Source organism: Triturus cristatus, chromosome 8, assembly GCF_964204655.1.
Source record: "Triturus cristatus chromosome 8, aTriCri1.1, whole genome shotgun sequence".
Lineage (NCBI taxonomy): Eukaryota > Metazoa > Chordata > Amphibia > Caudata > Salamandridae > Triturus > Triturus cristatus.
The window spans coordinates 220,146,164-220,164,322 of record NC_140591.1 but is presented as its reverse complement, the minus strand read 5'-3'; the positions used below and the strand labels follow the sequence as shown (position 1 = coordinate 220,164,322).

Sequence of the window (18,159 nt, the reverse complement as noted above, 5' to 3'; positions counted from 1 at the left end):
AGTGTGGAGAGGCGGTAGATCCTTCTCATTTCTAGCCTTGAAGCTGAGGAATAATCTTCCCTGGTCGCTTAGAATTTAAACCAGTCATTGGCGGATTTGCAAGAATTCAAAGTCTAGGCTGCTTCAGCAAGCTTAACTGCTTCCAGTATGTTAGCTCCTCGACAGCCCTACAGGGTAACAGATGCGCTTTATAAACGTATTTCATCACCATCACCAGGAATTGTCAGACCATCGAAGCACCATGCAGCTGTTACATTATTATGTTTCGCTCCTGTAGTTCCGGCTCTCTGTCAAACCGATTTTCCTCATGAAGAAGGGACTGCGGAAAGGCAGAGTAACAAGTTGCTAATGGATCCATTTCTTACTCATGATCTTTATGCCGATTCTTGCCCTCCCGTCACAGGACACAGTTTATAACATGTGCATAAATTATTCAACTTGCACAATAATTGTTACTCAAGTTAAGTATGCACAAATCCACTTACCAGCAATAGCGTTTTTGATAGATGTTGTGACATAGAATTTTCATTTATGAAACTATTGTTTGAAATAATTTGAGAAATCCTTACCATACATTCTAAAGTAGCAATGATGTGTGTTAGCATACCTTAAAACTGACTTTAGTCATTTTTGTGATTACTCGATCACCTCAAATATTCAATAATACAAGCCACATAAATTACCTGAAATGGCATAATCTCCACTCGGCGAGGTCACTGTGATTGCTGATGCATTGCCAATGCTTTCAACCGGTCCCAAGCCAACATGGTTACTAAAACTTAACACCTGCCATCCCATGACTTTGGCCAGCTGCTGAACTGCATGAACCTGATGCTGTGACATCTACAGTCAAAAAAAGAGTCAGCTTTCAAGTTTTATTAGCAATGGTAACAGATATTCTTTACTAGACAGAATGACAGATGGGTAAATGGTTAGACATCGGGATGCAAAGCCTTTCACCTCTACTCTGACGATTTTGGGGCTGGTATGGATAGTTAATGATTGCAATGCATTACCATCTATCTATTCATCAAATAGTGTAATGTAAAAACATTTTATTGTATCAGGAAATACAATACCTAATGGGTGGAAGTCCACATTAAACAGAATACACCCATCACCCTGAGTAGTCCAATCAAAATTGCAAAAGACTGAATGGATACACAGATATAGAGGGTTGAAAAGAACGGTATTTCCCATCATTATGCGCACTGCTCTGTGTGTTTTAATATCACATAAAATTAAATTCATTTGAACACGTGAGCGGTAGATTCAGTTTGCAGTAAGTAGTACATAAAATGCATGAATTTTCTAATCAAATACCATTCCCAGACCCTAACACCACCTGGCTATTATGACAAGAAGGGATAACATTGGGGCCAGAGACGAAAGGTCATGCCGTGTCATGTCAGCAATCTAAAAACGACTTCCCTTCAGTAGCATCATTTGTTTTCACTTAATGTGTTAGGAACGTTTAATGTTAAACCACAAAACGCATGTGCCTTTATTGAATAAGAGAGAACTTGCTGTCTACATCACAAATATTTCTTCACTGAATTGGCGAGATTTTTGGTACATGCATATAAATACTTAATTCCAGCATTTGAACGGGAAGCAATGTCAAAGAGAAATTGTGAAAGCAGTAAATAATTCACGTAGGTCAAAGGGCAAAAAGAAGGCGACATAATGGAACGACAGGTAGAAGCACAGATGGCTAGCCTGCTACGTGGCCATATGCATAAACACGAGTTTAAAAAAAACCTGGCACTTGAAAGGGACCAACAATACCCTATTGTTTGCAGTGAAACTGTATTTTCTAAGCTGTCAACGAATGATCCTCGGACTGAGCATACACACTTCCTTAGATTATATAAGCCTCTCTTCGGAAGTTGAAACACCACCAGCTCATCCACTGTACTCTATTGTTCCTACACCACAGGTTAAAGGGAAAGCAAAACCGTGAACACTTCATATTACCTGAGACAGGAGGAAATCCTGCAGCTCTTGTTCCTGATGGGACAGTATGATCACTCTTCCATCTCTGTGCACTACACGGATCTGTTCCACTCCAATGTTCAACTGCAGCTGAATCGACCTAAAGTTAAGAAGTAGCAGACAATGAAAATGTGAAGAACCTTCAAGGAGACTAGTAGATACAGACTCAAAAACCTATCTGAAACTATCCAATGTTGGTTGTAGCAAGATATGACCAAAAACACACTAGCCCAATGCAGTTTCCATAACCTGCTTGAAAGGACCGACAACCTGACAGACACAACTAGTAAAGCACTGTTCGACTGTGCCTTCCTGTTCTGTGCCAATAACATGTCTGGATTAGCAGGGCAGTTTGAAATCTAAGAAACGCTCAATACTGTATTCGCAAACCCCTACAGCCACCTACCAATCAGTGCTGAAGCAAAATAAACATGATCTATTTGCATATAAAGGAAATCAGACTCCAGATGAGAATAAGGCTTAGTTTGGGTAAAACAAGTGGAGGAGCTACAGCTGAGATGACAGCCAGAGTACATCAAGGAATTCACATCAGAACACTTCTCTTATTTTCAGATACTGACATCTGCAAGTGAACATTTACGGATAGCTCCTCATACAATGATTTACATTATTAATTGGTTCTTCCAGAGTTGGTTAAAACAGAATTATGGCACAGAGGGATAAAGTGATTAATTCAGGCTCACACAATATAGTTAAGGGAAGAGCCAAGAACCATAAACTAGTTTTCTTGGATTAACCAATAACAATTTAGCTACTAGATCACAACATTTCTCCACCTCTGTTATAGGACATTATTAACTATAACAAATCTAATGCTTTTCAATGTTTGTGTGCATATTTTTATATATTCAGTGAGATATAATGTCTTTATCAGCATCGGAGATACTGTGACCAAAAAAGGGAGATGATTCAGGGGAAATCGGAGCTTGTCTATGTCGCTGCACAGTACACTTAGTGTAATCCCTGAAGGATTTTGCAGAATGCAATGAGCTTGGAAGACAATGGTTAAGAAACGTTTATATGGTGATAACTAAAAATAAAGCACTGATAACAGATGTGATCACCCAATCTAAGTGTGATCTGAAGGACACCAGGTGTTTTGAGGGTTGCACACAGTTCTCCACGGCAGCAGAATTTACTTCATTATCCAATGCAAGATATCTTACCGTTAACTCATTCTTGCTGCTGGTTTAAGGTAGGTCCACAGATGGCTCACAACTGCTTTAATGCAGGTGTTTTTATTCCTCTCACCAACACCAATAAAGACAATCATGTTGGGCAGGGCACATTCGGTTTTGCAGCTCCTAAAAAAAGACGCTGGCCCTCATAGTAACCTTATAAAGTACAAAAGCAACCAACTATGCCAAGTGAGCTTGGGTATTTGTGATAAAATAGAATAGTTCACTAAGGACTTATTCAGTGATGAGGATTTAAAGATTAAACACCAAGTAAATTACTATGAATACTTAAAGCCATATACAATACGGGGAGGCTGCAATCCCTTTATAAAAGCCGGTCTCACATTTCCTTACTACAGGTGACTTTTGACGTCTCTAGTCGCCTGAAATGAAGAAACAGCGTAGATATTCAACTGTAATAAGTTATTATAGTTGAGTTTTGACGTCACAATACCTGCTGATAGTGCCAGCTGCCAGGGTGGAAGTAAGCTCACAAAGCACTATTCCAGATTTAGTTTAAACAACGAAAATGGGAATTGGCTTTTCGTTCTTCTGATATCTTTTTCTAATGAGAGAAAAGGGATCCGCAGGAAGGTGGTATTTTAATCAAAATTTTTATTTTTTCCATATCATATTGTGTTTAATTTCGCAGTAAAAATTCAGGTTTTATTTTTCTAGTCTACAATAAGCATGAAAGACACAAAGAATTTAAGCAGTTTATGGGAAGTGATGGTATGACTACCTATTATAAGGAATAAAGTTTCCCCTGCTGTAATTATAAAGACATTGCAAGTCACCTCGGAGTTCCATGACATTATAAAACAGCTCAGGCTTTGGCCTCATTCTTCTATGGTCAAGGAATCTCACTACAACTTGCAATATCCTTTTAATGTGCTCCAGGGTGAACTTTATCCCATAGACGACACAGACAATCACTGGCTTAGCCACTGGGTATGCAAAACATTACTTAACTGCAAAAAATCATTTAAACAAATAATCATAAAATCAAAGAATGACACAAGAAAAGAGGGTTCAGAGTTCCCTGTGATCACACAGAAAAACAGGAGCTGTGAGTATAGCTACATGAGTGTATAAATCTAATAAAAACAAACGATTGTGGTCCGAACAATACAGCAGAGTTACATCAAAAGGAATATTTTCTTACCTGTAACCCCAGTTCTCTCATGGGGGAATTTCCATGGTAAGTCATAAGCGTTGAATAGTCCCGCCCACGAGCGGGGACCCCGGAGGACTTCTTTAATATATCTTGTTAAGTGGAGATTTTAGCTTTTCTTCAGGAAGGCCCGTAGAGACACTTAAGAAAAAGACTAATAATTCATCCTATATACATAGGCTACAATTGCCCAATTCTTCCATCATGAAGTCAAAAAAGGGCAGTACATTACACATGAGAACAATTTAAGATGTTTTGCAAACAGCAGAAATCTCTCACAAACCCCTTTTTTAGGTCTCGCAGACCTGCGTTGCAGCGCACATGCGCTGCTCGCGTCTGCGAGACATATTGTGGGTGAGTATATTTCAGAAGGGGGCTTGAAGCCCCGCCCCTCATTTTCATTGGGTAGCGTCACAATTTATGGTAACGGTGGCTTCCCATTGAAAATGAGGCTTCTGTGTTACCGCCCTTTCTCCTTTTGGGACGGCCAATCCGGACTGGGTCTCCTGCTTCACGGCTGTCGTGAAGAAATTTCTTATCTCAGAGGTGTGTTATGTAAACAAGCCTCTGAGATCCAGTCCTGATGGGCCTCCCAAAAGGAGACAGGGCGCCGCGTGTTTATTTTTGCATTGCGCTTTCCCTTTCACTGAAAGTGCGATGCAAATATAAACAGCGCTATGGCGAGCGCTTGTTAAGGACATGTGCCCTGTGCAGAAGGCTGTTTTGTTCTGTTTTGTATGCCAGCAGCATCTTACATTTCAAATGTCCTCCTAGCGTAAAGGACGACACGTCAAGCTGTTGAACTGCATTGAATAAGTTTGTTCATTCTGTTATATTTTAACGTATTTTTGCACAGCGCTTTGACATCCTCCGGGGCTGGTTGCTCTTTGAGAAAGTACTAAAACACACCAATATGACAACGCTCCCGCCAGAGTCGCTCACAGCGCTTGAATTGACGGTACACGTCTTCAGCGCCATCTTTAAGATGAACGGTGATAAACACTGTGCGAAGCGAGATTCACACTTCAGACTGTTTGAAATGCATTCAGAGTCGACTGTAGGGAAGCGCTGCAGCGAGCTTTAACACCAGCCGGATGTGTAAATGGGAAGCAACCATGTTGTGCACATAGTTTCTGCGTGTGCATTTTAAGGTTTCTCGTGTGTTGATACTTGGTGATTCCAAATGTTCTTTTAAGTATTCTTTCTTTCTTGTATTTTTATACATTCTTTGTGCATTACAGGGCTCCACTTTTTAGTAAGGTGGCCCGCTCTGTTGAGTTCTCTGATTTCCTGCGACGGCCATCAGCGTCATTGACCTGCTGCAGACACAGTTTCTGTGACACCTGGGATAGAAAGACAGTTCGGTACCAGCCTGTGATTCTCGTGGAGCCATCCGTGTTTATATCTCTTAACTGCACTGGCCTCCTTGCCTTTACATGAGCATGTTCTCATGATTGCAAACGTGTGTGTGCTCGAGCAGTGATTGAAGATAATGTGTCGCAGGTGGAAAGGACATTTTCCTTAGAATAGGCACTTGTTTTTTTATGCCTGTGGGGTCTGCATACCGCAATAACAAGATGAGAAGGCAGGCGGGTGGCAGCGGATATGTGGGGCCACAATGAACTGACCCTCTGCGCTCCACCTGGTGGTTCAAAGACCCCAGGATCCTCCTCGGTCATTTCACCTCGCCTCCCCTTAGTCCCCAAATCAACCCTGTGGTTCTTGGGCGTAGTTCTTCCCTCCGAGAGCACCCTGGGGCTTTAAGGGAGCCTCTTGGAGAGCGCGCTGGACAGGGTAACTTGTGATATTAATCGGCAATCTGCACCCCTGGCGGTGAGGACAGTGGTCCCCTGCACCCCCACAGTATCCCCACACTTCACACCACTTGCACTCCTCTGACCCAGCAGCTGCATAAGAAAAGGAGAGGATGAGCAAATGAAAAGAGGGATTTTCCCTGCGTTCAAAGAACAGGAATAATCTAGGATTAAAAACCAGCGAAAGAGTGCTGTAAATAACAACTTGGAACACTTGGGAATTGAAAATCCTGCTACTGGCGAGTATGTTGGGAACGTGTAAATACTGAAACTGGAAGTTTTGGGAGAGCTGTAAACACTGAATAGGATGAGCACTTGGGGACTGCAAACAAAGACCCTGGTGAGCACACTGGAATTCAGTAAGTGTTGAAAACGAGCGCCACTCATTGTATGGTAAGCACAAGACCTGTGTAGCACAGAGAGAAACGTGAAAGTGCCGAGCTTTCGAGGAGCTGTATGTACACTGGAACTCCTGAGCCCTCAAGGGGACAGTAAAGACAGATATTGGAGAGCACGTGGCAAGTAAACAGTAACTAAAGAGTCACAAGTGAGATGCAATTAGGAACTTTAAACATCAGTTAGAAGCCGGGGGAGCTTCAGGGAGCTATAAACGTGAATTGGGAAAGTTGCGCAAGCGGTGGAGCTCGGAGCCCAGTAACGCCTAGGGACTGGTTGCAACCCAAAGTACGTAGGCATGGGGCGCTAGCGAAGATGTGCCCGGGAGTGTGCAAACAGCCTGTGGCGCACTGGACACGTGTAGGAACTCCGCTTCAATGCGCACATACAACTTGCAGTACCACCTGCACACGCCTCCATACGTGTGCATACGCATCCTTGAATGTTAATCTGTGCCTTTGCGCTTTCATCCGTCTACACCCTTAAGCACTTGCGCACACTTGCCCTCTTATCCATAACTGCGCACACTCATGTATGTGTTTTGTTTTTGTTCCGTATACGCCTCCTGATCCTTACCTGCGACTTTTCATTGTTATTCTTTTATTTTGTATTATATGCAGCTTCTTTGTAAATAGCGCTTTGATGAGTTACTTTTCTTAGTTTGTGCTTTGTAAATTTTCTAAAACAATATTAACACGGTCAAGCAGTTAATTTGCATGCACAGTCCATGCACGAAGGCATTACACCAAGGGACATACATTGGACAGCGAGGGTTCGAAAGGAATGCATATCCCCTTAAGTAGATGTCCGTGAGCGTGCACGTTATTTCATGCCCGCAGAGAACACCCAGTGCCAAATTTAAGAACAGGTTGGCAGTCGTGTTCGGCATTGTTCCAGAGGAGGAAATTGATTCACCCAGTGCTGCCATGGGAACCGGCACCGCTCCGGGAGTAGTGAGTAAGTTCTGAATGTCTAGAACTGGGAGTTAGTCCAGGCCATGGCTTAATCCTGCCGAGATGTCTGGTGCAGTGATGTGCCAAGTTTGCCTGTGGGCGGGTTCCTGGAGGGATGTCACTTTCTGACTGCAGGTTGTGATGTGACAATCTGATATCTGGACCCTGGATTGATGTCAGTCTGACGTCTGGGGGCTGTTGCTACGTCACAGTCTGGGTTTAGGTTTTTGTACGGATGTCACAGTATGATTGATCGCAAGTGCATGGACTGGACCGATCACTGGATTTGACTATAGAAGTCTGGAGTGGGGTCACGCTCCCCATGTGCAATCCCCATTTGTTATCTTTGCGTCGTCATAACCTGACATCTGGTTCCTGGACTGACGTCAGCCTGGCTTTTGATTCTTGTCAATTTTGATACTATTTTAACCCACTTTGGAAAAGTTTGCAAGTCAGATTCTAACATGTTAAATAGTGATTGTGCATGCAGCGCACGTCTGTATTCACACTCATTGGCACTTTAAAGCCAGGCCTATTTATTGGCTTTGGCAATGCTTGTTATTCTTTGCGCAAGCCAGAATAAGCATCGTTTGTCATATTTTTGAAATTATGATGGATAATTCTTGTAATGGTTTTTATTAATCTCCAAATAACAGGTAATTTAAAGCTTAATTTGAGTCAAGTTGGAAATGCAAAAAAAATAACTACCTGACTTACTTAAGGCGTAAAAAGATGACGGGTTACCTCAAAAGTGGAATTTTGAATTTGATATTATTGAAAGATTGAACAAATAAATAGCCTACAATAAATAGAAGAGGAAAATTCCTTTTTGACGGGACACCGGATTTGCGTTACAAATTCTGGGGCAGGCCGGGGGGGGGGGGGGGGGAGGAGCAGCAAGGCACTGGGAGGTCTCCCACACATGAAAACACAGGTGAAAACGTGGTTTTAGAGGGATAATTTTGTATTGATCTTTTCACGTGGATCTAACATTTACTATGAATTTTAAGGAAAAATTATAAATGTTTTCAGGGGTACTTTTGTACTCAGTTCCAAGCATAAACAAGCATTTGCAATGCATTAGGTCTCGCATTTGCGAGATTTTATGCTATTGACGTTGTAAATGACAATGTCTTTTATTTATGTGTTTAAAAAAACATATAAATAAAAGGCATTGTCATTTACAATGCCAATAGCACAAAATCTCGCAAATGCTTGTTTATGATGGAAATGAATGAGTGCAGGACAGAGTAGTCTCATAGGCCTTCATTATATGGCTAAAATGGAGGATGTGCCTTTAAGGATCCAGCGACCACCAGTATCCCATCATGCACAGGTGGTGGCAGTTACTTCAGTTCTTTTTTAAGGCAATGTAAAATATATGTAGATTGTAAGGATAACTGTCTGTTCCACCAGGGAGGAGGGAGGGTGACTTCTAAGTTATCATGGAAATTCCCCTACGAGGGAACTGGAGTTACAGGTAAGAAACCAATCCTTCTCTCGAAGGGGGTTTCCAAGTATGGTCATAAGCATTGAATAGAAAAGCAAGCCCATCCCCACATAGTGGCGGTAGAGGAGATAGAGCATGAACTAGACAGTTTATGCGAATAGGTTACTGAGGGAAGCCTGTCATCTGCTCTAGCATAAGAATCTAGGAAGTAAAGCTTGGGGAATATATGAACTGATTGCCAGGTAGCTGCTTTGCAAATTTCTGAAATAGTGATATTGCACAGCAAAGCCACAGCAGCTGCTTTCCCTCTAGCAGAGTGTGCTTTTGGTCTAGCTGAGTGTATTTTTTAAAGCTTTTTGTTAGAGCAAAATACATGAGACTATCCATCAGGAAATGAACTGCTTAGAGGTGGCTAAGCCTGCACGGAGAGGACAATAGTTAATAAACAACTGGTCTGATCACCGACTGTCCTGTCTAGATAGAATTTAAGAACTCTCCCCACATCCAAGGAATGAAGAGTTCTTTCTGCGAAGTAGAGGGATTCTGAAAAAAAGTGGGTAATGAGATTGTCTGGTTGACATGAAAGTCTGAAACTACCTTAGGGAGGAATTTCAGGTGAGTCCTCATGACCACTTTACTAGATTTAAATAGGGTGTTTGGTTCATGCAAACAGAGAGCTTAGATCACTCTAACCCTGTGGGCAGATGTAATTGCCACATGGAGAGCGGTTTTCCAAGACAGGTGCTGGACAGATGCCTTGTGTATGGGCTCGAAGGGGTCCTGCATATGGCGTCAAACATCCTAGGAAATCCTTAATCACGTGCACTCTGAAAAAAGAGATTTGTGAAGGACATTTTCTGTAGGCAGGAAGAGCTGCCAGGTGAATCTTTATAGAAGAGATTTGCAAGCCAGATTAAGTCACATGGAGTAAGTATGGAAGAATGTCATCTTCCTGGCAAGTGGGAGGGTCCTTATTCTTAGACAAGCACCATATGCAGAATCCCTTCTATTTGAAGGCATATGCAGCATGTGTGGAAGGCTGCTTTGTCTCTCTAAGGATATTCATACAGTCTTGCGGTAAGTTCAAATGTCCATACTGCACTAGCTCAGAAGCCAGTGATTGGGGTGTACCATCAGGCCTCCAAATTTAGTCAGTAGGTTGAGTCTGCAAGGCAGCTTAAGATGTGGACGAATGGACCTGTGAACCCCCATTGACAAGGCCACTCTGGAGCTATGAGTATCATCTTGGCTCTTGGGACAGCTGGACGAGGACTGCTGGGATCAGGGGTATAGGCGGAAAAGCGTAGAGAAATCTGGCCATACCAGCTGATCCATACGGCATTCCCCAGCGTCCCTGGCTGGAAGTACCTCAATGCGAAGCTTCAATATTTTGTGTTTTCTGAAATGACGAAAAAGTCTACGACTGGGGTGCCCATAGTTTGAAGATATCTTGGATGATTTTGTTGTTAAGACCTGCTTGTGGTTTCCTTGGAGGAGTCTGCTGAGAGCATCTGCTTAAACATTTTGTACACCTGGTAGGTGAGCTGCTGTGATTGTAAAGTTTCTGGCCAGAAACCATTTCCAGATTATCTGGGCTTCGTGAGACAAGGTCCAGGACCTCGTCCCTCCCTGCTTATTGAGGTAGTACATGGTTGTTGTATTGTCCATCTGAACAAGCATAGAGTTAGATTTTAACAATGGATAAAATGCCTTCAGCCCAAGATGGACTGCTCGCAGTTACAGGAGATTGATGTGGTATGTTGATTCTCTCTGCAATCACTTACCACTTGCTCTTAATTTGGAGGTGGTCCATGTGGGCTCCCGATCCTAGTAGTGAGGCATCCGTGACTATGGTTTCAGGAGGGGTTTCCTAATGAAATAGTGTACCCACAAGTAGGTTGGTTGGAGAGCACCACTATTTCAAGGACAGCTTTGCCTGATGGAATAGTTGCATCGTGCTGTCCAAATTGCCTGTCAGTTGGTTCCACTGGTACTGGAGGCATTCCTGTAGGGGCCGCATGTGAAGACGGGCATTCAGTGTGAGAAAAATTCAGGAGGTCATCGAGCCAAGGAGAGAGCATACTGTTCTCACGGTTGGATGATAAGCTTTCATGAGAGCCTGAGACTTCCGAAGTATTGATAAGCGTCTCTCCTCCGAAGGACACACGCTTGCTGAAGGGTTTTGATGGAGGCCCCAATGTAGTGTAGTTGTTGTACTGGAACAGAAGCGGACTGTGTGGTTGACATGAAGGCCCAGGGTTTGTAGGAGGTTGCAAGTCCAATTGTAGTGAAGCTGAGCCTCCTGAGATATGGATGCCAATTGTCTAGATACAACTAGATAAATATCTTGTGTTTCTGGAGATGGGCAGCAACTACTGAAATGCACATCGAGAATGTCTTGGGTGCTGACTTCCAGCTGAATGGGGGAACTTGGTCGTGCCCCATTATGAACCTCAAAAACTTTCTATGCTTTCGAGAAATTGGAATATGAAAGCACGCATCTTGAAGGTCGATGGAGCAGAGCCAATCCCCTTAGTGGAAATGTCGGTAAATTTAATGTAATGCCAGCATTTGGAATTTTTCTCGCCAAATCCATTTGTTGGCCGTTTTGAGGCCAAGAATGGGTCTAAATTCGTTCTCATCTTTCTTTTTGACGATAAAGTACCTCCTCGTAGAGGAGGAACAGGTTCCACCACCTGCATTTGTAAGAGGATGCGGACCTCCGCTTGTAACTGTGGAAGTTAGTATTTGGATGGTTTCGGGGGTATGGACGGTGGCGAACTGGTGAACCTGAGAAAATATCCACTGCGAACAATATTCAGAACCCAGGCATCTTTCTTTTTTATTAAAAAACATTTTTAATTGGCATTTTATATAAATCGACACCAAGTACAATAACCCAGGCATCTTGTGTGATGTTTTTCCAGTCTTCCAAAAATGCTGAATGCTTCCCCCTACCGGAGTGGGTTAAGAAAAAGGGGGAACGGAAGATTCAAGGTTTTGAACCGGATTGTTTGCCTCCCTGAGCAGGCAGCTGGCTCGATCTTCCTCAAGCCTGCTTTCTCTGGTAGGCCTGTTAGGATCGTTTGTACTGTTGTGTCTGTGTACCGAATACTTTGTCTCCTCCACCGTGCTATGTGGGGATGGGCTAGCTGTTCTATTCAACGCTTATGACTATACATGGAAATCCCCTACGAATGAAGGAATAGTTTCTTACCTGTATCTCTGTTGGGTAATTTTCATGATGAGTCCTAAGCGTCACTCCCTCCTCCCCGGTGGAATAGACAGTTATCCTTGCAATCTACATATACCTCACAACGCCTTCAAAAAGAACTGAAGTAACTGCAATTACCTGTGCATGATGGGATTCTGGTGGTCTCTGGAAACTTAAAGGCACAGCCTCTATTTTAGCCATATAATGACAACCAAAGAGGCTACTTTGTCCTGCACTCCTTCAGCTCTATCATCAGGATTTGTGAGGGAGATTTCTGCTGTTTGCAAAACACCTTAAATTGTTCTCATATGTAATGTTCTGCCCGTTTCTGACTTCATGATGAAGAACTGGACCATTGTAGCCTATGTATAGAGGCAGCATTAGTTGTCCTTTTCTAAAGCGTCTCTACAGAAGTTCCTGAAGAAAGGCAAAAATCTCCCCTTAAGAAGATATATTAAAGAAGTGCTCCAGGGTCCCTCCACGTGGGCAGGACTATTCAATGCTTATGACTATACATGTAAATCCCCTACGAGAGAACCAGCACTTCACAGCCAAGAGAAAAACAAACGACCCTCAAAAAATAAGTCTAATAGTTATTTTGTTGATGACATTTCAACCTCTAAAAGCATTTAACAAGGTCTCTTCAGGACAGGGAAAGATTGGGACACTTCTATGTTGATATTTGAAGACAGGTTCCGACACAATGAGGTATTATAAGCAAATTTCACAAACATCGAAATAATGGTGAAATAGGGCATCCAAAAACTTGAAAGCAGCTTTTTGGACGAATGTTAGTTCATGCAGATTATGCAAGGCCACCAAATTGTGTGTGTACTGCATCCCAACAGGTGGTGCAAGAAGAAGTTTCATTCGAACGTACAGCAGCAATGTAAAAAAATCACTGACGTGTTGGAATGAGTCCAACACATACCAAACCACAACCAAAATAGCAATCAGACTTGGTCGGTAAGGCGCATTTGTTGTTCTTTGCTGTGAAGTGTTACATTCCATGTAACTTAGCTCTTTTGCTCATACCACAGTTGTTTGTTTTTATTATATCTATACAGCTATAATCACATCTTCTATTATTCTTTATGATTACAGGGGATACTGAGCACTCTTTTCTTTGACCGTTCTTTGATTTCATGAGCATTCGTACTAATGATTGCCTGCAATTAAATTATGTTTTGCATACTCAGGGCTAGGCCAAGGATTGTTTAAGCTATAAATGATATTAAGTATGTATAGTAATGTACTTGCTGTCTATCTTTAAATTATCCCAGCTAGACGAACAATGATGATCTACACTGCAACCTTCTTCCTTGCTCCACTATTTTGGCCATGTAAATTATACAAGTTGATGTCCAGAATAGTCGTTGGAAAAAAAGCCTGTCTAATAAGCTGCTCTCAAGGTTTTGGGTACTCTATTTCAAGGTCTATGACATTTGCATGTATTGCCTTATGACATGAGTGCCCCTATTCAAATATCAACAGAGAGGTTCCCAATCTATCCTTGTCCTGATTAGATCTCGTTAAATATTTGTAGAAGTCGAAATGTTGTCAACAAAATAACAAGCAGACTTGGTCTCTGAAGCTCATTTGTTGTTCTTTGCTGTGAGATATAGCATATGATGTAATTCGGCTCTATTGCTCAGACAAGAGTTTGTTTTAATTACATCTACATGCATATTTAGCTTTAGTCACAGTTTTTCTTTTTCTATATGATCAGTGGGGACACCGAGCACCCTTTTCTTCAGTTTCTTTGATTTTATGATCATTCAAACCAATGACTGCAGTTTAATTATGTTTTGCATACACAGCGGGTAGACCAGTGATTGTTTGGGTTACATATAACATTCAATGCTCAAGGTAATGTACTTGCTGTTCATCTTTAAATCCTTATCCCTGAATGAATCCCTGGTGAACTACTGATTTACATTACCACATAGGAACCTCTCTGCACAACTCATATTCACAAAGTGCAGGGTTGCAAGTGACATCCTGCCAGATGGCTTGAGGCATACTTTCTGGTCACACTCAAATCCTGACGGCTCTTCCTCAAAGCATCCTCTGACATAGCAAGTTCATAAAATGTATACAGTGTCATCATGACCCTTAGGATCCACCCTAGCGTATAAAAGCTTCATATCAAGCAGAAAATCATCACCTGTACTGTATACACACAAAGTTCTCTGCTTTAAAACTTACTTGCATATTTGTTCATAGCCTTGAGACGTTATTAGAACCTTTACACTTGATTCGTAAACATCATTTATGTTGGACCAGTGGGCTTGTATCTGAGGATCTTCAATTCGACTAGCGAGGCTGTCAATGGTTCTCGCTGTCCTGGAATAAAAAAGCACAAAACGTTATTATTATAGAGAGTCATTATTTAAATAGTAGAGAAATGCATTAGTAGAACAAACAAACCATCTGCAACAACTGAATTACTGAAAATGACAGAACAAGGATTCTTTTGCTTCATTTAGAAATGTAATGACAGCTGTCTACTCACTACCAGCCTAAGATGAGTCTGCTGTGACTATACCCTCATGCCCCTGCAAAACACTGAAATATGCTTGAAAGGAGGGACTGTTCATTATTGACAGGAGCAAGATTTCTACATTGGATTCTCCCAATACGTGTTGCTTTACTGATCAGTCTTGCATGGTCGCCGGCCTTTCATACTCGCTGCACTATCTACTACGTCTATTCCATTAACAACGGGGTTCAGACAGGGTCTCAGATTTTAATTTGGGTGCTGAGATGTATGTACATGGTACTTGTATAGCGCAAACCAAACCAATGTCTGTTTTCGCACCCATAAAAACTCAGACATCTATTTCAATGACATAAGTGGCACACAACTATGGCAAGACAAACAGACACGGACACCCCAATGCCAGACTTTTCACCCCAGCCCAGTTCTAGAATCACCAAAAGAGTTTACCATCCTGTACGAAGCTAGCTCTTTAAATTATATATCAAAATTAGATACATCGTGCAAAGAGTCCACGGGTTCCCTTATAAGTGAACAGGGGCTTGCTCTAGCAATCCCAAGGTGCTCTTCTAGTGATTAGTGTGGTCGAGCAGCCTTAGGTTCATCTTAGAGGAGCGCAACACATCTGAAAATACACACACTGGGCAATTAATGAGACACACAACTCAATAAGGAGATCCACACCCATTTTTTAAAATAACACATCTCTTTATATATGTTTAGGCACAGCAGCTCATTCAGGTAAGTATTTTTCCAAATAGAAATTCTTTTCAGTTCAAAAAGTTGACACAGCGCATTTTTTAGAAGCTGCAATGTTATCCTATGGGAGGAAAAGTGAATGCGGCATTTAGGTATAATACGGTGACTTACTGGACCAATCTCCAGGAGTTACGGTAAGAGGTGGGCAAGGTCCAAGGCAGCACCAGCAGAACACCACCAGTGGACCCAGGGCGGCCGAGTGCAGGAGTGCAAAACAGCATTGGGTGACCAATGTTACTCTATGGGTATCGGCCTCCCAATGCTTGGGGACGAAGGGACACTTTTGGTCATCTTCTCCACAGCTCAGGGGCAACGGGTGCACAGGTGTCTTTCGGCATCGGGTTTTCCTTACTGGGAGCTGTCACAGTAGAGGGGTCTGCAAGCAGAGGTTGCAGGTGACGTTGGAGGGTTCACTGGGGCGAAACTACCGTGGACTCGGTCTCTGGAGGGCTGGCGGGCCACGATGATGCCATTGGTCCACTTCAACTGGCGCTTAGAGTGACGGATGCAGTGATGTCCTCAGGCGTTGGGTTTCTGCGGTCCCAAAGTCCTCACAGGAGTCTTTGGATGCCTGCAGGTTGCTGGGAAGCAGGTATGCTACTTCTCGGGAGGTCTTGGTTCCTAGGTGAATTACTGACAGGTCTCCCAGGCTTTGGGGACTCAACAGCTGCAGGAAAAGTCGTCAGCAGGCAGCACGGCAGGGTTGGTGCCAGGTCAGTTGCTGGTCTCCAGTTCTTGCAGGATGCTACTCTTCACATCCTTCTTCATCTTTCAGGAAGGCAGGATCGGTTTCTCTGGTGCCAGGACCTCCTCTAAATATTGAATTTAGGGGCGTTAGGGGAGTGTAAGGTAGTAGCCAATGGGCTAATTACCCTTGGAGTCGCTATGCCCCCTCTATGACCACTTCCTGTGGGAAGTCGGCAAAAACCTGTCCTAAAATTCCTAAGGTTTGCCATCACAAAGATGGTCAACTCTGAAAAGTCATGGCCACTTCAGTTAGCCCACTACAGGGGTGGTACTAGCCTGGGGTTGGGCATGCCTACCTGACTGACTAATGTTCCCACCTGTCCAGGTGCCAAAGGGCTCTGGACAAAAGGGATCCGCCCCCTCTCCTGTGAGGGTAGCCAGATTCACATTTTAAAGGTGGGGACTTTTTGAAGCTTCCCTGCCTTGGAAGGCTAATCAGCTGGTCAACCTGAGGTAGAGCGGTGTGAAAACCCTCTTCCCTTGCAGGCTTTGTTTCTGACCTCCTGACAGCAGAGGCCCTCATCCTGGGAAGCCAGAAATTTGTCTCGGTGGCAGACACCAGTCAGCCAACACACCAGAGGCCGGTAGGTTTTCAGATGGCACCTCTAAGGTGCCCTCTGTGTACAGGCACCCAAATATCCAATCAGGGTGGGTTGTGAAGACGAAATGTCCCTATTTTCAGTGAAGCAATCATGTAACTGGGGAACTCGTTTTCACCAGTGTCCAGAACATTGGTTAAAATGACTCCCCTGATACTTCTACTGGCAGCAATGGAACTGACCAGCACAGGGGTATATCTGCTCATGCAGATATGTCCTCACATGTAATATAAGGCACCTTGCCTTAGGGCTGTAAGGCCTGCTGTAGGGGAGAATTATAAATATTACATGCAGTGTTAGGGAACATGGCAAACTGAGATGTGTGTCATGTTGTGTTTTCACTTTTGTCTGCACCAAAACACACAGCCTGCGATGGCAGCACGGCGTGAGTTTGGTGAGGCATCCCTTAGGATGGCAGCCCTTGGGTACCCTCTTTTGTTTCATAGGCCTTAGGTACCAGGGGTCCCATTTAATAGGGACACAGAGTGTGCTAAAGGTATTGCTAATTAGAGGCACAATTGCATCTTTTTGGGGAAGAGATCTGGCACTGGGGACCTGGTTAGCAAAAACCCAGTGCACATCCAGTCAAAATCACATCATGTACCAGGCAAAATGTATGTATTACATGAAAAGAAACCTGTTCTAGTAGAAATGAGATTTTCTGCAACCCTGCATTCAAGGTTCCGGAGACATGCACTTCAGTACAAGTGTGAACATCAGTAACATAGGCTTTAAGGGCGGTCACAACTGGAGAAGACCAAAATCAAGGGAACGGAACAGATCATCTGTGCAAAACTTGAGTAACATCTGCTACACCCTTTCATCCTGTTACTCTGTGAGCAAACCTGGGCTGGGCCCCAGATGTATATTTCCTTCTCCTTTCATTGAAGAAAGATTTGCACCCACTTTTACAAGAGGACGGAACTCTACAATATGGTACAACAAGCATAGATGGAAAAATTATATTGTAGAAAACAAAACCTACAGCCTTGGTGTGTACGGAATAGAAGAGAATTGTGTAAATACTTAACCCAAAGCCATTGCACTCTATTCAACACTCAAAGAAACTGAAAAGGAAAACCCCCTTCTCCCACTGTGATAAATGTGTCTACAGATTTAGCTTAATAAGTTAGTAGGGCTAGGGCTTTCTGAAATAAGCGGAAGCAGTCCATCTTGCACGCTGCACAGAAAAGATGGAGAGACACCTACATTAATTCATGGTAAAAGGGTGTAAACAAACATTGCTTTCATGGAACAGGAATTAGACACTCACAAATACAAAGCTAAATAAACGTTTAGACAATCATACGTTTTGCATATTCACTAAACAGCTGCAAAATGTAAAGTCGCAGCCACCGA

General features: G+C 43.0%; 1 protein-coding gene across 1 annotated transcript in view; it reads right to left on the bottom strand.

Moving 5' to 3' along the window:
- MED17 (mediator complex subunit 17) overlaps positions 1-18,159 on the bottom strand; it is a 124,793-nt gene that overhangs the window by 16,708 nt on the left and 89,926 nt on the right. The window contains exons 9-11 of the mRNA XM_085621395.1: positions 14,404-14,541; positions 1,978-2,095; positions 684-843 (exon numbers count right to left, since the gene is read on the bottom strand). Of these exons, the coding sequence (XP_085477521.1) occupies positions 684-843; positions 1,978-2,095; positions 14,404-14,541 (416 nt within the window). The remainder of the gene's footprint in view (positions 1-683; positions 844-1,977; positions 2,096-14,403; positions 14,542-18,159) is intronic.